Source organism: Seriola lalandi, unplaced genomic scaffold (assembly GCF_002814215.2).
Source record: "Seriola lalandi dorsalis isolate HSWRI2012SDOR001 ecotype SW California unplaced genomic scaffold, Sedor1 jcf7180002054855, whole genome shotgun sequence".
Classification (NCBI taxonomy): domain Eukaryota; kingdom Metazoa; phylum Chordata; class Actinopteri; order Carangiformes; family Carangidae; genus Seriola; species Seriola lalandi.
Window position 1 is genome coordinate 1027200 of NW_019525408.1, and position 21267 is coordinate 1048466.

Consider the following 21267-nt stretch of genomic DNA (forward strand, 5'->3'; position numbering starts at 1 on the left):
AGTGGAGAGTTCATTCTGAGATTGTCTTTATTAGAGCTGAAAATCAGAGAGAATACCAGAACATAGGCTGTGGGTATCTGCTTAGACTTTTCAGTCTGAAGTTGAATTGTGTAAGAATAATTCCTCCTTCCCCTCCCCCCTGTTTCTAAATGACCTCATGCTCCATGCAGGATAGAGAAGTTTTGTCACGCATTTCACAATTTCAGCCTTCAGTCTGTGGTAAAGCTTCTTTCCTTCCCATATTGAGTTTTGCTTTGTCTTCCCACATGATACCTTCTGTTTTCTAATCCCCTGATGCAAGTATGACAACAGCAGACAAGGGTGGAAGTTTCCGCACTTTTCTAAAGTAACAGTGTCAGTACAACACTTTAAACAAGTAAAAGTCCTGTCATCAAAACTTTAAAGGAGCTATTTGTAAGCTATTGCTACATAGCCAACATTAGCATTAACAGCTGTTTACTTACCAGTTGAGAAAAAATGTTACGAGTTCAGAATCAAATTCATTCCTTTACTCACCAAGAGCTGTCCCCAGCAGTGGAAAGCAACAGTATTGTTTTACTTCTATTTCTATCACTTCTTTTCTTCGACTAAAGTTAGCATGCTAACCAGCTAGCCCAGTCCGGCTGGCCCGTCTTGTCACTTTCTGATACAGAGTCACTGTAGAGTCCAATCTGCCTTGAAGAAGCAGCGGCATATTATAATGGCTTGTCTTGTAAACGCAATAATGGCTGAAGCTCTTGGCAGGACTGGTAAGTAATCAGCTGTTGATGCTAACGTTGGCTATGTAGAAGTAGCAAAACTTACAAATTGCTCCTTTAGGTAGAAGTACAGAAGTGCTACCTCTAATTGCTCAGTGAACAAGCCTGATTTCATTGTTGTAGCTGGTCAGGGTGGAGCTAGTATTGCAGTAACTAGCCTACTTCATACACAGTTGAGTAGTTTAGTCTTTTAGTCCACTGGGTCCCAGCTTGAGGAGTCGGGCCCTTCAAAAGGGGAACAAATCTGAGAGTCATTTAATGATTAATCAGAGAAGAAAGAAGAAAACACATTGTTTTGCTATACAAATTGGTTAAAGCATAAACTGAAAAGTGACTACAGATTTCAGATAAATGTAGTGTAATAAAAAGTGCAATATTTCTCTTTAAGATGCAGTTGAGTAGAAGAATGAAGTAACATAACTGTACAGTACTTGAGTAAATGTACAGAGTTACTTTCCACCACAGGCAGCAGATGCCTTTACTGTGACATTGTGGAAAATTTTCAGTTTGCTCCGGCTCCTCTTCTCCCCACTTCAAAGGTGTTCCTGAGGGAGCTGCACCTCAAACAGATGATTGTTTTCTCTGACATTATCGGACATCTGAGATCCTCGATCTGCTCTGCTCTGCTTGCAGCATGTCCTGTCGCAGACTGTGGCCTATCTCATTTACATGGGTACACGGAGAACACAGCTTAACCTGAAACCTGGCCCCATGTAAACGCTCCAGTATCGTGTTGTTGCCAAAACTGACAAGCTTTCATTTATCAGCCGACTTTACAAGATGTCTCCTGTATGAAAGAGGAGACTACGAGAGGCGCTGGGCGTCTATAGCTTTGATGTCCTAATACGTTCTCCTCCACTGACATGTTTAATTCTCTATTAAATGATATTACACTCGACTTGTTTGGCAATGCATCCTAAATTACAGGGGGTAACTTGGGATTTCATCAAAGGCAAAATCACAACATTGCCGCTTTTTGTGAACATAAAACTTGCTCTTTTGTTACGGTTTACTTTTTCGTAGACTTGGGGCTAAGATTTAGGAGTCAGTTAATGGTTCAAAACAAATACAAATCTCTTAGTTACAGTGTCTAACCAACTGTAGTTCTCCCCTGCTGCTCTCCCTCCCTTCCTCCACGGTATTAGTATGACTACATGTTTGGCTTGCTTCTAGTCTTTCCCTAGTTACCCACACAGAGCCTGTGATTTAACCATACTTGGCTCTACCACAGAGAGGCCATAGTCTCAAACTAGACAGTGATGTCATCCCCACAGCATCTGGCACAGGAAGTGACTTAACACTAACTGAACAGTTGAGGCCTTTTACAAAGACTTGGCCAATCATGATGTCTGAAAAGCCCCTTTTTTGAACATCAGGATTGTGTAACTCTGTTACATCAGGGCTTGAAAGAAAAAAGCTCAGATGCAAGCATGCAAGAACCACAATAACAGCAAAGCTCAATGCATTATTTCAAGAACATCCCAAAGCAAATGACTTCATTTTTTGGTGCAAGTTCAGAACAATCAGCATGTGCTTCACGTCGAGTATGCCTCAGATGGTGTTCCCACACATCTCGTTCACTATTCCATGTACAGAAGTCATTTTTAGCTCAGATCAGTCAGTCTATTATCAGCTGCACTGTAGCTGAGATGTAGTTGTGTGGTCTCAAGTTCTTAAGGGGTCAGTGGATGTGACTTTTAAGGCTTGAAGCAGCGTGCCGCCCCTGTCACAGGAAATGAACTGCTCCCATGGGCTGTGCTTGTCACAGGAGAAGCAACAGGCCTCTTGGGAATCCTCTGGTTCCCACGGTCTCTATCAGAGGTTTTTATCTGAACCAATCCGGCAGAACAGTTCAGCAACAGGGGCTCTCATGCTCCCTTGTATCGCCAGAAATAAATGGTGCTTTAGTTCCTGTACACAGCAATCGAAAAGCTGATTTAAAGCTGATAAAGCAGTTTGAAATGTCAAAGTTTTACCGAGGTGTCTAATCATTAACTGAAACTGTAGAGTGAATAGGAAATGTGGACTGTCCTTTAAAACATGCAGAGTGCTTGTGCATGTTTTAAATGCCACAGACATTACTTTTCCCTACCAAGTGGCTCTTTATACAAGTGCCCTCGCATTCCTGAGTGCGAATTTTGAACAAAACAACCCAGGATGGAGAGTTACACACAATTATCTCAGAAAAAGAAACCGCAGCTTCCTGGCTTTCACACTGCTTACATGGATTTTTGAAGCCACAAAACACGTCACTGGAGCAGCTGATGTACCGTGCGTGGCTTCCTTGGAGAGAACACCGAGTTATTAGACACTAAAGTGGCAGACATCCTGTCTTTTCTTGAAAGCCACTCAAGCCAGGTTTAATGCACTCCAAACACACCAGCCTCCACACGTGTTGATGATGATTCAGCAGCCCTTTTCCATTCTCTTCTCTTGCGCGTCATCAGTGGCCTTTTAAATGGGCCGAGCAGCAGAGATGAGACATGTTTTATTAGATCGGGCAGCCCTGAACCAGAAGCTGAGATGAAGCCTCTTGATATTTATAGCAGCACAGCAGCCATGCCACTTCTGTCCGGCTCGACTCTGTCACTTCCTCCTCCGCTGAGGGCCGGATGGGCTCAGGGCAGACATCCTCAGATGAGGCAGACATCCCCTTTTAGCTGTATTGTATCTATTTGAGGAACCCATTGTGCCAAGTTTTGGCAATTGTAAAGGGGTTTGGATCAATTGTTAAGTTTGAAATATGTTTCAAGGTCAAAATCACAGGGCTGGATTGTTTTAAAGAAGAAAAGAAACATATTGTGCGAGCTGCAAAGATTGTTTGATTTATTGTGAGAGAAAAGGATTGTCTCCCCGTGGCTTTCCTTTTGCTTTGATGTTGCTTCGCTCTGCATGCAGAAGTGACTGATTGTAAATGATACAGTCTGAGCTTCAGTAAGGTGTGCAGAGGTACCAATAAACCAGGAGTGCAGGGGGAGAGGAGGTGACAGGAGAGCAAACACACTCGGCATCCATCCGCTCACTTGCACTCCTCTAAGCCTGCAAGGTCACCCAGTCCTTCATTTCATGTTGGATCAAAGCTGTTCAATAAAAATCAGTGGGTTCAGCAAGAATAAGGATCGTATAACTGCTCAGTCAAGGTTAGGTGAATAGGGATGTTTGTGAGTTTGAAATCTATCTGTCCTCCCCAAAAACCTCAGGAAGACAAGATGCTTCTGCACAAATTGGACAGTTTAACTCCAGTTGTTCTCCTCCTGCCGCCGCTGCTGTGATGGGATAAAAACCAAGTTTACTGAAGCATTATTCATCTCCTAAGAAACCAAAGTCTCATGTGTAAAGTTACAGTCTTCATTTATCTGGCGGTTTAGACAATGAATAATGGAGACAATAAAAAAAAAACGCAGACTGTCATGAGGAGTGTGGGTGATTTACTGGCGATCACGTTTCATGTTCCAGTGGAGCAGGCTCGCTCCCATGGGAGAGCGTGCTGTTTTGTAAACACACAAATGCTGCTGCTGACGCAAATTTGAATATTTATGAGCCTTTAGGGTAGCATCCAACGTCAAAAATGTTTCTGGCTTTACACTCGAGTCCAGTGTAATGACTGTTGTATGAAACCTGAGTCTACAATAAAATTCGAGTGGAGGAAAATTAAAAAGGTTTCCCTGTTTCCTTTGTTTTAAGTCAGGACTCCCCTTTTGATCTCTTTTTATCAGACAACTGATATTACTCCACAGTTACCATATTGTCTGGCCATTTAAAACGCTGTTATTTCCCTTATGGGGAATGTTTAAAAGGCCTGACATTTTTAAAGGATGTAGATTGTCAGGCTACAAAGGTTAAACACCCTTTGTGCTTAATTCCCTGACTATTTCAAATTAAAATGATATCCAGTTCCATTGCATCAGGTGAAAATGTCTTTCAGAAAGAAATTGTACTACATGGTTTTACTTGTAAAGACAGGATTGTTCATCTCGCTCACGAGAGAGGTCGTTTAATGTATCTATGCTAATTTAAAAATGCATTATGAAATTAATTACCATCCATTGGATAAGAGCTGCATTTAATAATTATTTTCATTATCGTCTCGTCTGCTCATTATTTTCTTGATTATCTGATTAATTATGTGGTGTTCACTACAGTCAGAAAACTGCCTGTAACAAGATCCCAGAAATCAAGGTGGCCTCCAAAAATTACCTGACATTTTGATTGGAAAATACCTTAAAAGAATACTTTGACATTTTGGGAAGTACGGGTTTTGCTTTCTAATTGTATCATGTTTATATTTAATTTGTGTGAAAAATAAGGTGGAAAAATGGCACTTTTCTGTTTTGTTTTTTACGTATGTTATGTGCCATCCATTTCTAAGCTAGGAACTGTAACCTCCTGGAGTCTCTGCTAGTAGCCTGACAAACATATAAAATATATTGTGTTCATTAGAAAGCTTCAGAGGTGCTGGTAGAGGGATTTTGTTACCTTCAGATGGAGGCAGGCTAGCTGTTTCCCTTTGTTTCCAGTCTGTATGCTAAGCTAAGCTAACCGGGTGTTGGTGGTTGCTTCATATTTAACAGACAAACATGAAAGTGGTATCAGTTTTATCAGTGAATGTTCAAAATTTCGAACCATTGCAAACAAAATTGTTGGTGAATAATTTTCTGTTGATCGACTAATCGATAAAAAATAGTTTAAGCACCAAGTGTATGTGTTTTAGATCAAGGATGTTACATTTAAACAAGCATTATTGCTCTGTAAGTCTGATCCACTAAAAGTTTGTGTATCGATTGAGAGTGTTATCCAGATTTTCACAGCTTCCCCTCCCCCAACTGTCATCACTTGGCTGTGATGCTGTTGTTTCCAAGTATTGCAGTATTGTCACAGAGTAGTGAAGGGCTCAGTGTCCTCAGTTCCAAGCTGCTTGCTGGTGCTGACACAGGGGGATTCGCCGGGTAATGAGTATTGAAACAAACTCCTCCGTCATCTCTTTTTTTCGCCAGGCCAGTCGATGGATGACACCTCAGAGACTTGATCGAACGTGACCTTGCTGCCAGACGAGAGCTTGCTTTCCTGTCACCTATTGTGTCTGGAGAGAGCTGGGGTTTTTTCTGGGGTTTTTTTGCATCTGCGTATGCATTCATACATAAAATAATAATATGCACACATGAAAGAGCGAGATATAAGAGTATATTTTGATCATAACAGATCAATTACGAAGGACACTAATGCCTTTCTTGCATTTTTTTTTTAAATCTCCCATTGCTTCCCTGTGGCTCATGAAATGGGAGTTTTGTTTGACTTTAATTAGCTGCGGTGAAATCTGCAAGAGGCTCATTAGAAAATCAAAGAGCAGCAGCGTATGCAGTATTATAAGTATGTTACTATGTGAATGCTTTGGAAATTAACAGAGCATGGGGAGAGGCCCAGTTCAGAGGTGAATATAGCAGTGAAGCCACAACAGGCACTTTAATTACAAGTTGAACTTTAACCCACATCCATTTCTCTCAGTCTGAGTCTGCCCGCAATTACCCACAGAAATGTCCCAAACCAGAGATGACTGCCTAATCATTTTTCTGTTTTGGCAGACCGCTGCTTGGGGTTTTAAGGGAGCTAGCCAAGTGCACAAGATGACTCATTATCTTCCACACAAGCCAAGCGATCTTTCCCAGTAGCTAGGGGGATGCCCAAAGGAATTGGTAAATGTTTGGTATTTCCTGTTGCCTTTAAGATAGCGTAAGGCCGTCCGAGGAAGACAACAGTGTAAAATGCCTTTTGTGTCCACGAGAAAGGCACTGAGCAAAACCCAGAGGTTTAAATCATGTGAAAAACAAATCAGAGAGGTCGGGGACAGGCTCTCTCCTGCTGGTGGGAAAAGCAAATCATGTGTGAAGCTTCCAGTCTGGGTAACCATGACACTCAGGGAGCAAGTTGCCACCCCATGGCTGAGTATGGGAGCCTCTCAAGTCCTTGCTTTTCAGTCTGATTCCTTTACTCTGTATGTGCCTCTCCCAGGGATTCATTGTGTGCAGTAGAAACGAAGGGAAGGGAGTGTGTAAACCAGGCTAGGCATTTTCCCACTGGATTCATGGCTTCTGTAGGGCGGCTGTGACCTTTTAAAAGCCATTGATCCAAAAAAAATGAATACTGTAGAGAGCTGCAGCCTGGACTTTATTTCCCAGATGCACACCTGCTGCTGATGGCAGATGGTTTGCTGCAGGGCAAAGATGAGTTTTTGAGGATTATAGAGTCTTTTGTTGATGTGATGAATGCAGATGTTTTGTCCTTTACTGTCCCGGTCATCCGTCTGTGTCCTCCTTTGCCAAATGCTCATTATTATCTTCTTCAAAGACTCAGATTTTCATAATGGCAGTCAATACAGGCGGAGAAAGAGGGAGAGAGAAGAGACAGGAAGGAAAGAAAAAATAGAAAGTGCAAAGGTTTGTTTTTCACACTGCTCACATGGTTGTGGCAGCTCTGCTTGCTAACGTGTGGGTGAAAAAGTTCCAGGAGCTGAAGTGGAGCATGCCTCAGTCTCATGATATCCACCTGACACCCCTCCTCCCCTCCCTCCTCTAGCTCTGCTTCCCAACTCTCCCCTGAGTCAGTCTGGAGTTATTACCGTCCATGTCCTTGTGGAATTCTTTTAAACATCCATCACCGCTCTTATGAACCTCTTACTGTAATTGGCCTGCTTTTGTTTCAGACTTAAATAGATGATAATCTATGCTGACTGTCTGGGACATATCGAGGACACGCATCATGAGTTTGCCATTTTGTCGAGCCTGGCCAGTGGTCAGTCACATAGTCACATGCACTTGATGCTGGACCCAGAAGCTGGTTTGTGTTGTTGCCTCAGCAAACTGTTATTTTCCAGAGGGAAGTGGGGAAAAAAAAAAGGGATGAGGGCAGTGTTTTTGCAAAACCAACATGTTCACCTCAGCTGGAGGTCTGACTGAAGAGGTTGTTCTCTAACAGGTACCTGAATCCTGGAGGGGGGCGGGGTTCATATTGCCAAATATTGCCAATACTTTGGCAATATGAACACCTCCAAAACTACTGATATTCCTATCATCATCAACCACAACTATACTTTGTGTTTAGTGCTAATTGGTAAATGTTAGCATGCTAACATGCTAAACAAAACAAAATTTTACCTGCCCTGCATTAGCATGTTAGCATTGTCACTGAGAGCATGTTGACATTTGAAGTGCGTTCTTACAGAGCAGCTAGCATGGCTGTATAGACTCTGGCTGGTTTTAGCCCTGGATAATTAAAATCGCTCAGCTGCAACAAAGGAAATGCCATGTGGTTAAAGCCATTGCCAGCTGATTTAAGAGTGCAGTGTGTTTTGACACCAGAGGATCTAAACTGGGAAGAAACTGCTGATCCTTCCTCCTCTGTGTCACTGACTGGCCCCCAGCCTCAGGAATGCCACAGGACGGGAAGGGAGGAGAAGGAAACAGGAAATACTTTTGATATCTCATTTTTTTAGTCCTGTGTGGGCTTTTGTTTGATAAAAGGAAACTGTATATTAAAATATGACACTTGTGAAGGAGAGTATAATGACCCAGTTTTGGTTTTACTAGATCAAGGTCGACTAAAACGTGTGCATTCCAGTTAGAGTTACACAAAACATAATTACTGTAGGTAAATGGAATTAAATCAAGATAGATTAGAATAAAATGATAATAGATTCCCATGGGAACTGACACAGTAGTGTTGTAGTGAATTAACCTTAACAATTCACCATTGTTCACACAGAACAGTCAAGCTACAACTAAAAAACTCAATGGATCAAAGGAGCTCATATGTACAGCTTCAACACACTGCTACTAATGTGGTTAGCTTCTTAACAAAAGAGCTGATATTAAATAGGATACTGCTCTCTTTAAAATACACTGTAGTAGTTTGGTTCAAGATAATCTACTTGTATATGTATGTGTGTGTGTGTGTGTGTGTGTGTGTGTGTGTGTGTGTCTGTGTGAGGCTTAGCACCATGACTTCCTGTCCAGCTGCTCCTGTTGTCACTGCTTATGAGCAGATGTCTGTATTTCCTCGCCTAAGACACACACACACACACACAGACACACACACACACAAACACACACATACACACACACACACACACACACACACACACACACACACACACACACACACAGAGCCGTGGTGTTTGCTGTGCAGGCCTTGCGTACACTCACACATTCTCAATTTGTAACAGACCTCTTTAAAAACTCCTGTTAGCAGCAGAAAGCAGAGCCCCCTCTGAGTTACATTAATATATTTATGCTTATGTTGATCTGTAGTTGCGAATAGGCTCTTTTGGTGATTCCCATGTTTGTAAATGTGTGTTTCTATGTGTGTTGTGTGTTTGTGTATGAGGGCGGTCTGAAGTTGTGTGTAGGAGGGTGTGAGAGCTGATGAACAGTAATGGATCTGCTTGCAGCAGGGGTGTAATAACACTATTTCCACCCATGCCTTAAAGTTCACTCAAACTATATTTAATAAAAAAAAGCAGATTTTGTTTCTTACCTCTAGTGGTATCTGGTTTTTGAGGCATTTGAGATATTTGTCTTTCATTCTTTAATTTTTCTACTGTGACCCCAATAAAATGCAAATGAATGGAATTTTGTATATTTTAAAACTTCTGAGGCAATGAAGTTGATTTTAAAGGCACAATGTTTCTCTTTTGCCAAACAATGTACAAGCCTGACTTTGAACATGTTTAATACTTTCTAATGAAAAAACAGTCCCTGTATTATCCAGTAAAAGAAGACCCTTACTCTGGATATATTGCTGTTGAAAGTTTAAACATAGTGCTGTGAGCACCAGCAATTAAATTCCATTTACTCCAATTGTATTGACACATATCTCAAAACCTAGATAAATGAAACCCAAATTATCTCTCTGTTGAATGGCCAGCATCGAAGGTGGTAAGTCAAGTCAAATTAATTTCATAATGTGTGAATCAACCCTTCAAAGGATAATGAAGCTGATATTCTATATTTTCATGAAATGACCAAAACCAATAATCAGTTGATACTAAGAACATGTATTGTCTATGTAGCCAAAGGCAAATGTTATTCCTCTGTGCCACAGAGCTCCATTGTGTCCAGCAACTATTCACACCACTGATCCACACATTTACACTGTTTGACATGTTCCTTTATTATGGTGAACATGTGGCAGTATAATAGTCCACATCAAATGTACTATTTATTCCTGTCTGAATAACATTTGCTAAAAACTACAGTGGCCAAATGTTGCCAGAAAATTTGAGCCTTTTTTTTTATAAATAAAATGAAAATATATATTTGTAGCCATATATGAATCAACCGTGCATTTAGATTTACTGCATGTCTTTAGTAGGAGTGATAGACATCTCAGCCTTATCTATTATGGTGTCTTCTAGTAGACTACACCCAACAGATAACCAACTGATGCAAGAACAAAAACACAGGTAAAAACATATTCTTTGAGAGCCCAATTAACTGTCTGACTTTCTCTTCTTGTCTGTTTCCCAGGATGCCTTTGTGGAGCTGTATGACAGACAGAGGGAGTCCGTCTTCAGTTGCTCCTGGCCCTCCATCAAGACAGTCTTCGGCCTGGCTGCACTCGGGGCAGCGAGCCTCACCATCGGAGCATACCTTACACAGAAGTGAACCGAGCCCCTGTATTCTATCAGCTCGACTTTATTCTTCAACATCCTCCTCCTTTTCCTCGTGCCTCTCCTTTTTTCCTTTTTAAAGACGGTCCTGACCCCTCAGAGACAACCTTCAGACTCTTTCCGAATCTGGCTCTCTTCAAAGCCCTCTCTCAGAAAACTCCCTCTTCTTCGCCCCTCCGTGTCAAAACAGACACAAATCAAAACAACTGAAAGAACCAGATGCGCAGCCCATACAGAGCAAGGGATGTCTTGAAAAGAGGCAGCTTAGATGTAATCACTCTAAGCTGCCTACATCTGAGGAGAGAGGAGCGATCAGTGGTATGCATCTACCTTTTTTCTTTTTTTTTGTTCTGCCTGCTTCTGTACTAGTTATAGCATGAACGTTGAGTGTTAGTGTAGACGTTGCATGATGTGTCAGAGCTCATGCGAGACCTCTAGTTGAAGGCCTTGATGATGGGGGTGCAGGGACGATGATGATGATGATGATGATGATGATGATGATGATGACGATGGAGACGATGACGCCCCCCACACCGGAGAGGAAGTGGCCTCAGCCACGCCCCTGCTTGTTAGGGTGAAGAACCCCGTTTGAACTGTGGACTCCAGTTACCCCCCTGCAGCCGTCCTTCAAAGGACTTCCTCCACAGAACAGCTGCTCAGAATGTATAATGGAAACAGCTTGCTCGAACCAGCGCAGTGTGTCTGCTGCTTTCACTCCTCAGATGGCTCCAGTGAACTCTGAACACACTGCACCATTATACTTTCCCTGGACTTTTAATAGAGGATGGACCAGTGGAAGACTGAGCTCAGCTTTTGGAAGTTTCTGAAAGCTCTTTGATTGCGTTTTTTTTTTTTTTTTTTAATGTTGACTTTTAATTTTTGCAACATGCCAAACCCCAGCAGAGAAAGATGGTTATTTTAAGGAGTGAAAAAACACACGGAAGAAGCCTGTTGTTGCAGAAAAATGTCATATGCTGATGAATATATAGAGAAATGATGAGCAGAGCACAAGCGTGAGGTAGAAATAAAATAAAGACTGTGTTTTGCATCTTAAGATGGGAGTGGGCCCCTGCAACATAAACGGACAAGATTTTAAGAATGCATTCCTCAAGCGAAGCGATGTAAACGAGACCACACCTCTGCTAAATTATTCCCCCTCAAAAAACTCAAACACGCTCTAAAGCAACTCTAAAAGCTATCAGTTCTTTTTTTATCCTCTACCTCTGTTGCAGTTTTCCTACTCTTAACTCACTCAGCTGACCCTGTCCACATGTGTCCTCCAGCTGCTGAGGCCCCCACAGCCACCCTGTAATGCTAGAATCCATTCTGACAAAGTCTTGTGGACGTGGACTGAGAAAACCTCGCTTGGCCACAGACGACTGAGTGGAGTACCACGACAGCAGGGTCTCACTTTAGCACTAGAGTCAGTGTGTCCCGTGTGCTGGAACCTGAGATGTCCCTTCTCTCCAGTCTGCAAATGCATCCAGTCATTGATTTGTTCCTTTCAGCCTGTTTTTTTGTTTTTTTATTTTATTGATGTCCGTCTTGTGTTACAGTCTGATAGAAAATTTTGGAAAAGGCTCACACAGGCTCCAGAATATTTTTTTTTTTTGTATACTGTAGTTGGTTATGGAAAAGTGATTTTTTTTTTCTGTTATTAAAAATCTTCAACTTCTTTGTTGCATGGATGAAAGATACTGTCTTTACACAATAAATATTACTTGTAACCATATTTATGAACAGAATAGGTTAGAAGATGACAAATAACAACAAAGAAGTTCCTTTTTGTATTTATTGAGGTACCAGATCACAGATTTTTAACAGTACTTTGATGAAAAATCAGTTGTCTCCACTTTTTTTCTACTCTATGGAATCACACTGTAACTATATTATTTCCTGGCTGCTATCATAACAACAAAAATCTTTAAAAAGTGAATTTCTGTGTCGTATTAATATTGGCTTAAGGCTGCTATGCTGTCGATTTAACTCTTACCTACAGCTTAAACTGCCACAAATTAACAGTATAGTTCTAGAGAGCTGGAAACCAAAGTTAACTTGTATTAATCTTTAATTTAAAAAAACAAAAACAAAACAGAAAAAAAACAAAAAAAAAAAACAACACAAAAGTAGCTTAATGAGAATACATGTCGCTTCACTTCACTGAGAGTCTGTTCAGTGAGGTTTTGTGATCTCTCTGTGGAGGGTTTGTCTAGTGTTACTGTGCTATATCATCTTAACTTGTCAGCTTTGTGCTCCAATGATAACTCAGTGCTTATCTGTAAGAAATGTTGACCTGCCAGACCTAAATCTTGTCAGTCTTCACTGAAAGAAAAAAAACAAAACAAAAAAAAAAAAAACAACACACCACTCTCATTACAACAGCTCTTTGATACTCCAGAGATGTGTATGTAAGAGAGGAACAGAGGGTGAATCATGAGCAGGAATAGGAACAGCATAACAGCAATATACTGTAATTTTTATATTCTCTGTGCATATATGAATGTAGGCACTATGGTTGCTGTACTGTTTTATGTCTATAATCGCAAACCTGTAGCACTTCAAAAAAAAAAAAAAAAGTGAATTGTGTTTCTGTTGTTTACTGCAATATCCACAATAAGCTAGTGGGATCATATTGTTCCTAATAAACCAGATTTCTCAAGCAGCTGCAGCTGAAGTTCACGTTGCGTCTGCTTTTCTTAATCAATTCTCAGTTTCATCTCTGTGCATGTCAGCAGGACAGAAAGAGAATAAGAGATGCCAAGGTGGTGAGCAGTGTATCAACGGAGCTCTTTTGATTGTCTGTTATCTATCCACAGCTATGAACTGTAAATGTAAGCCTGCTTGTGTCAACGTGACAGTCTCCTTGTGAAGGACTGTGCAGAAGCAGCAGCCGCACCCCATCAGACATCAAAGCTGTCCCCAAACACTGCACTTGTCAGCCTCCCTCTTCTGCTCCACAAGCTGCTAAACACGAGTGCAAAACCCCAAATGCCCTGCGGCCAGGTTTTTTTTTTTTTTTTTTTATACACCCCCTGCCTCTGTTCTGATCACACTTGTCTTCAAAGGCAACGGCACTCTCCCTGCTCAGTGGAATTTGTGAAAAGCATGATGCAGTAAAACTAATGTTGAAAGAGTTGAGTGGGTGCGAGAAAATGAGGGGAGAGGAGTGAAAGAAAGTGGTGGTGTGTGTATGTGTGTGTGTGAGTGTGTGGATATATCCCTGAGGAGACCAAGAGCGGAGGGAAGTTCATTTGGGCTGGAGCCCCACGCAATCCCTCCTCTCTCTCCCCCACTCACCATGCATATAAAATGCATGACACGGTCTGAAGAGGAATTTTAAATCAAGCCCTAGACTTTCAAAAGAGAGTCCAGTGTGTGTGTGTGTGTGTGTGTATAAAGAAAGAGAGAAAGATGGGCAGTGAGAAGAGGAGGGGGAGGTTAGAGACGCCCTCCTGCCTTTTCTGCTTTAGGGCTACAAGGTGTAGAAGAGGCTTTCCCAGCGCTGGGTATCACAGGGGAGATCGGGAGATCATAGCAGATTGTCTGGAGTAAGTCTGGTCCAGTTTTATCCCTCATTTGGAAGTCCATCAGATCCAGGCTTGGTATCTTTGCCTCATTTAGAGACAACCTTTACTGCAATAAAAAGTTCCTGCTGAAATCTTACAATTTCCTTGAAAGTAGTAAAAAAAAGAAAAAAAAAAAGCCCCGATTGGAGGACATTCATCTCTTATTGGAATGTAAATATTCAATGAGAAAGAGGTCGTTACTTATTACAACTGTGGAAACGGATTTTGGTTGAAACCTCAAATTGCCTGAATTGTGTACTACAGCGTCACCTTGTGGCTGCCCCACAGACACACACACAGACACACACACAAATAATCCAGCAGGAGTTTACAACACCAGGCAACCACAGAGTACACATTTCTTCTTTAGCTACAGGGAATGACAGCTGATTCCACTGAGCCTATCATCTTCATAGATATGCATATATAGAGGATAAACTATCAGCTGCTGTAGTGCTCATCTGAAATAAAAACCTTTTCCCAGCACACGGTTGCCCACCCCTGCTCTAAAATATCCTCAGGGCAGCATGCCATAAGGAGAAAAGGCTCCAGGGCTGAAATCTCAACAGCTCACAGCTTTGGTTGATGACTGCTTGGCCGTGTGATTCATTCAATCTAATAGAAATGTTACAAGAACTGTGCAAGACAAGCATGTAAATACGGTAATGAGCTTGAGAGAGCAGGCGTAGAAGGAGTGATGTGTGACTCAAGGCCAGCCCAAGGCATAAGCAAACTAAGCAGCTGCTTAGGGCCCCCGTGGCCACCAGGGGGCCCCCAAGAGCACTTGAAATGCCCTACAAGATGTTGATACACACACACAGACATATATACTGGGTGACTTTGAGATGGGGCCACACGGTGTGACAGTGGTTAGAACTGGCGTCACAGTGAAAAGGTTCTGTGTTCGAATCCCAGGCCTGGGGCCATTCTGTGTGGAGTTTGCATGTTCTCCTTATGCCTGCACGGGCTTTCTCCGCGTCGTCCTCCTGCAACCCAAAAACATGCACATTAAGTTAATTGTCCCACCCAGTGCCTTAGTATACTGTGACTATATATATGCATTACTATACTATGCCGTTTATTTTATGACTTATCATACTATGACTTTTTATGCCTTAATTTACAATGACATTTTATGACGTCCTATCCTGTTTTTTTAATGCCTTACCATACTATGACCTTTTATGCCTTATTATACTATGATGTTTTTATGCCTATCTAACAATACGATGACAGAACTGTGGAGGTTAGTCTTACAAAAAAGCCTGGATATACATAATATTTATCCCAAATATTACATGAATGTGCACAGTAAAAGACAGTATGAACCACAGCTCTAAAGTACATTCAGTGTCCATTTATTTTTCTGCAGCCAGAAAAATAGAAAAAGTAAAACAAAGAACATTCATACTGCTGAAGTGTAGTTTCTCATGCTTGCACATTTACAGTACATGTTGATCTGTTACAAAGTTTCTTTGAACTGGACATATTGCCACAAGATATTTACAAAAATAACATTAAAATTGTGGCCTCTTTAAACATGTTGACACATTCATAAAAATAAAGCTTTCTGTGACACGTTTCCCGAAAAACAATCCTATTTACAGTCGAAGATGGAGATGAGTCCTGTCGAGCTACAGCTGAGATAACCGATTTTGCTTGCATCTTTGTATCTGAATTATCTGAAGCAACAAAACCCTGGAAAATAAATGTAAGAAATGTTTTTTAAATATCTAAAAAGACATTCTCCATCTTGCATCTTTAAGTCACAACAATGACTCTTAATCACTACTGACGTAAAATGAATGAGATGTACTCAGTCATGGTTATTGGCTGAGAGAATCCTTATTAATGTACAATTATATTTGCCTCTGACCACTGCATGTTTGTGTCAAAATGATTTCGATTTTTGATTATTTTCAGAATAAGATTTATTTAACAAAAATACTTAACAATTCTGACATGGTTTTGAATTGTAGTCACAGAGACTGAAAAAGAAGTAGAAGGTGAATTCTACCAACTACTTATAATATTACACATCCTTCCCGTATCAGTTTCTTTAAAATGACAAATAATTGCACTGCTCTGGCAACAAAAATTCAAAAGGACACAAATACTGTCAGTTTTAAACTGGTGTGGACAGGGCAAACAAAAGGCACAAATAAAGAGTGGACATTGAGTGCTCCCTATTGGTGCTGGCAAACTGTTTTTTTCCTTTAAAAACAACAGTCTTAAAATGGCCACACTGTAGGTGAAGTGCAGTTTTGCTACCAAACAATAAGTTGAATCTGTGAATGTTCACCTTTCTAAGGAAAGTACTGGGGAAAATAAAGTTTTCCTACAGGTAACGACATTCAGCATCAACTACTAAATGTGACTGAAATCAGCTTGATCAGAACTATACAACCCAAAACAGCCCAAATTTATGAGAACCTGTCTCGTCGTTTATGCCTTTCCCCTCGCAGGTAACCATAATGCATCTGTGTGTGTGCGTGCGTGTGTGCGCGTGTGTGTGTGTGTGTGTGTGTGTGTGTGTGTGTGTGTGTGTATATATACAGTATAATGTATGTGTGTGCATTTAATCAGTGTTCAAACAACAACAAAAAATAAAAATTCAGAAAATCAATCCTCAGTGCAGGGACTCCACTTCACTCAGCTGTCTAGCTCTCTTTGGTTTCCAAGCCTCTATAGTGCATCAGTTGCAGGTGTTTCTGGGACCTTCAGACTGGCTCCACTCAGCCTCACGTTCCCTACCTCAACCTTCAAACTTATTTATTCCCATCACTTCTCCACTTCTGCTGACGCTTCCTCCCTCTCACCCAGTCAGGTTCTCCTCCTTACAGGCATCTGGTGAGGAGAAGAAGAGAGAGAACAAGTTAGGACACGACAGAGACCCATAATAAATGAACATATTGTAAAATAAGCAGGATTACTGTTACTTAACCCAAACTTTGTTTAAATTTTTTCATCATTATTAATTATGCCCAACACAATTTCACCAGTGGATTGGGAAACTTCCCACTCTGCTGCAGGATCTCACTTGAAAAAATAAAATCCCATTTAGCATGCAAAACCATGATGCGCCTATTTCAACATATATCATTTGTTGCACCACATTTTTTCACAAATCAGTTTTTACAGCAACTTTTAATGACTTTATTTCTGTGAGGATACAACCAGCAAAAATAAAGTCAATAAAAGTAGGAGTAGGCATAATTTGCCAGCTTTTCATCTGGACATCATGTAAATGTCTAAACAGATCTTCCTGCTTTCAAAAACAAGATTTATCATTCTTTTTGAAGCCCTCAACCACTGCCCCATTGGACTTTGTTCACCCAGTGAGAAGCTGCAGCAGACTGATTAGTTTCATAAAACCTGAAGTTGTGTGAATGCAAAAATATAAATGAGATGATAAAAAAAAAAAAAAAAAAAAAAAAAAAAAAAAAAAAAAAAAAAAAAAAAAAAAAGTGTCAGTAAACCCTGTGTGGAAAAACAGAGAACATAGAAAGTTAATGCTTGCATGTCGTGTTTTCTTTACAGCGCTGATCGAGTGACAGTTTGAACCCACAGCAACCTCCAATGCTAAAATCACTAGAATTATGCAAGCGTCAGTTATTTGCTTCAAGCGTATCAACACAAAACATTCACATCAAAGTGGAGCTTGCTACTGGCAAAACAGAGCGGAATATGTGGTCAGTATCAGACAGGTTCGGCATAGAGGTTGGGTGCACGACCCCAAAATTTTGAACTGTTTGGATTTGGTCTCATCGGTTAAAATTATAGGCAGCGAACATTTGACTTGAACTAGTTATCAGGGTGGGCTGGCCATGACATGGTGCTTGGGCAAGTTCTTTTAAGTGAAAATATTGTGTAAAACTTAACAAAAATGATGGACCCACTTTGTTTGTTGGGTTATAGTTGGTAATAGCTAACCATAGTTGGTGTGAGTGATCAGTGCAGGAGTGCAACTGTAGCCTACTCCATGTGAGAAGAACTGCTGATGACATTGTGTGTGTGTGTTAAAAGGCATTGTTTTATGTAGGGTATAGATTGTTTTGATGGTTATTTAAGGAGCCCATACTTATGTAATCAGGGAAAACGGGCAGTGTACATTCAAAACTAACAATTGCAATCCACACCACCACAATGTAAAATGTAACTATTTTGGAGGTTTGGTTTGTTTTTGTTCACAAACCACAATTACAAGTAAACCAAAGGTTTACTGTAGTAACAATTGACTCATCTTGTGTAATGGACAGAGTTCATCAGTCATCAGTGTAAAAAACACCAATATCAAAATCAATGCAGCAGAGCCAGAGATATTGTCTTTTTTTTTTTTTTTTTTATTTGACACATTCTCCTTTTTTTTGTCAAAACACCTAAATAACCCACAACAGCACTTGACTGCTGAAGGTCAGTGATTTGTGCGCATTATACTAGTGACAGCTGATGTAGCTTTGAGCCTCTAGCCTCCACTAGACATGGTGACCTCAAAATTTATCAGACTTTATCAGACTTTGCACAGCTCACTCTGGAGCCACAGCTTCATGAGTTCCTCTTTAACCCACTTGGAGAATGAGAAAGATGTTTTCCCCTGCACTATATGTATAGACCATTTCCCTCACTCTGTCTATCTTCTATACCAAACTGATAATCTCTATGCATACTATTAAGCCACTGTATATTGAAAAACAACTACCACATTTACCATTTCAAATATATTTCAATGCATTTGTTTTTGAACAAGCAGCATATTTTTCTGTCGGTGAGTGTTTTTGCTGATTGAGAATGACAGAAAAATCTGTTATCCTGACACAAAAATCCACACAACACTGCTGCACACAGCGGCATCCTGCAGGAAAAACAGGACGTTGGACGGGCGGCACCATGCCTCCTTACAGCCAGCCATGAGCAAAACCGGTGCTTTTCCTACCTGGGGGTGAGTTAGAGGGCAGGTGGGGGGGAGAGAGTTCAGGGTCCAGGACAGAAGGGGAGTTGGGGCTATCAATGCTGAGCATCTATACCTGAAGGGCTGAGTACCAGGGTCTGGAGGATGTCCGACAGGGAGACGATGCCCTCTATGCTGGAGCGCTCGTCCACCACCACCAACCGGTGCACCTGGCATAAAAACACATGTTCACAGATGAACTTAGAAATAGTAGTAAGGCTATTTCTTAATGGATGTATTGTATGTACGTCAGAGTCAGTCTCACTTCGGCTTTGACTATTCTGTCCACAATGGTCTCCATTGTTTCCATTTTATGGCACTTCACGACTCCTTCGAAGTACTGAGAGCGATGTTTCAGAGCCTGCGTCACTGTAATGTCCAGGTTGTTGTATGCCTTCTCAGCAGCCAAGTTCTACACACAGACACACACAAACATGAAAATGTAAGAAGTAAAAATAAATCACAGAGCAGCTTAGAAACTACAAATTTCTGCAGAAACTGTAAAAATTTCAACTTACAATGACATCAAACTTGGAGTAAATATCCACAACTTTGCCTATAAGAGAACCAAGACAATTCCAGTTAGTAACAAAGTTAATTTCGTAATATTAATAAAATATAGTGTCAGTACTAGAGTTAGAGTTTGTGATCTTACCCGAGTCATCCACCACTGGCAAAGCAGACACTCGTCTCTCCACAAAGATGTTGAGTGCTTTGATGATGGGCGTGTCCGGGTGGATGAAAGCAATGTCATGGTACGTTCCAATGCCAAGCTCCCCGAGAGTCTGCTTCATGAAAGCTGGCTTTGGCATTTCACACATCTGGGACACACAGATTGCGCACACACAGACATACAAGGAGACAGAGACACACTGAATGAGATCACCCTCCCAGTTCATCAAGGTAAAGTCACATTTTATTAATTTCCACATTGACCACTAGGGGGCAGCAGACAATGAAAGCAGAAGGGGAGATGAGAAAGTTTTCAACAGAATCATAATCAGCCATAGTATTTTAGAACATGCAGGTTTATCACTAGTTCACAGATGGAAGGACAGAGATTGTGTTGGACTCACAAAGAGCTGGAGGAACTTGAGGATCCTCTTGTGTGTGAGAATATAAAGTGCATTCCCTGTGACTGGGTCGATGACAGGCAGCCGGTGAATTTTGTTTTTGATGAGGGTGTACACTGCATCAAATAGGCTGCAGACACAACAAACACAATGATCAGTTACAGGCAGCACAATAATATCTGTTGACAAATATGTACCTAAACAGATTCAATGACACACAAACCTTGCATCAGGTGATATGTTGACCAGAGGTTTGAATGTGGCTTGAAGGTAAACCTCTGTGTAGCACAAAAGAAATATTAAAGTATTTTACATTCTGCTTATAAAACAGTTATAAAATCTTACTTCATGCATCCTACAAGAACATGGCAGGATAAACATGACACTTACCTCTCCATGTCTCAAGCTTATGCTCCTCTAATTCATAAATTTGCACCTGAAAGACAACAAATAAAACAAGTTGGTGTAAAAAAAAAAAGAAAAGAAAGAAAAGGGAGAAATCCCCAATGTGACAAAAAAGCAAATGTCATGCAACGATATCTGCCAAGTGGACCTACCATTGGTGACTTATAGTATCTGTGTAGTATGATGATGAAATCTGTGATTGTCAGCATTCCTGCAATAGAAACCAGCATTGAAACACACTGAATCTATAAACATACAGCATACACATACAGCGCCATGCCTGGAGGCACTGTGCAACTGGGTAGAAGAGACAGCGCTTTACAAGGGCGTGGTTCAAACAACACATCACTGACTCCCCGCCTCTGCTCTATCCTCACGCTGACTGGGCATTCATTATTCATCACAGGCTGACTTGCAATAAACTCTGCACGGCACAACAAAGCCAATTCACCATTGGTTTCGTTTTTGGCACTTTCTTACTAGCAGAGGGTTTATTTTTCGGAGAGTCTGCAGAGATTTTTTTTTTCCTTTTTCGTTCTGCTAAGTCTTACATCCAACCTGTCTGAGCACAGGTCAATACAGAGGAGTCATTGCTGTGCTTAATGGTTTATGGCAGCTCTAATGACTTCTGCTCAATATAGCATCACGCTCCACTAGCCATGACCAGCGGCATTAATACACAACGTTGCCTCTGTGTCTGTGTTGGCAATGGTGCACCAGCACAGCAAGCACATTTTCCATCTCAGTTAAGGGAAATAATGAAATAAAAATTAGCATGGCAGTTTTGACTTTATAAAACTAAATTGTGTCTTATCTGGAGAGGGCATTTGACTGAAAGCAAGTCAATTACATCTGC

General features: G+C 41.0%; 2 protein-coding genes across 4 annotated transcripts in view; one reads left to right on the forward strand and one right to left on the reverse strand.

Moving 5' to 3' along the window:
- bcl2b (BCL2 apoptosis regulator b) overlaps positions 1-13081 on the forward strand; it is a 25703-nt gene extending 12622 nt beyond the window's left edge. Inside the window, exon 2 of the mRNA XM_023427209.2 lies at positions 10277-13081. Coding sequence (XP_023282977.1) covers positions 10277-10414 — 138 coding nt within the window. The 3' untranslated portion in view covers positions 10415-13081. The remainder of the gene's footprint in view (positions 1-10276) is intronic.
- The window catches only part of LOC111670476 (5'-AMP-activated protein kinase subunit gamma-1-like), a 27464-nt gene continuing 18394 nt past the window's right edge, over positions 12198-21267 (reverse strand). Inside the window, exons 8-17 of one of the 3 annotated variants that reach the window (XR_015438530.1) lie at positions 20564-20622; positions 20397-20442; positions 20230-20284; positions 20010-20136; positions 19589-19754; positions 19452-19489; positions 19199-19345; positions 19010-19103; positions 16740-16832; positions 12198-14971 (exon numbers count right to left, since the gene is read on the reverse strand). Coding sequence is in view for 1 of the 3 variants with exons in the window: in XM_023427196.2 (XP_023282964.1) it covers positions 16801-16832; positions 19010-19103; positions 19199-19345; positions 19452-19489; positions 19589-19754; positions 20010-20136; positions 20230-20284; positions 20397-20442; positions 20564-20622 (764 nt within the window). In the remaining 2 variants the exon portion in view is untranslated. Of the gene's footprint in view, positions 14972-15322; positions 16833-18918; positions 19104-19198; positions 19346-19451; positions 19490-19588; positions 19755-20009; positions 20137-20229; positions 20285-20396; positions 20443-20563; positions 20623-21267 lie in introns of those variants that run through there. The other 2 variants (XR_015438531.1, XM_023427196.2) reach the window with 2 other exon arrangements.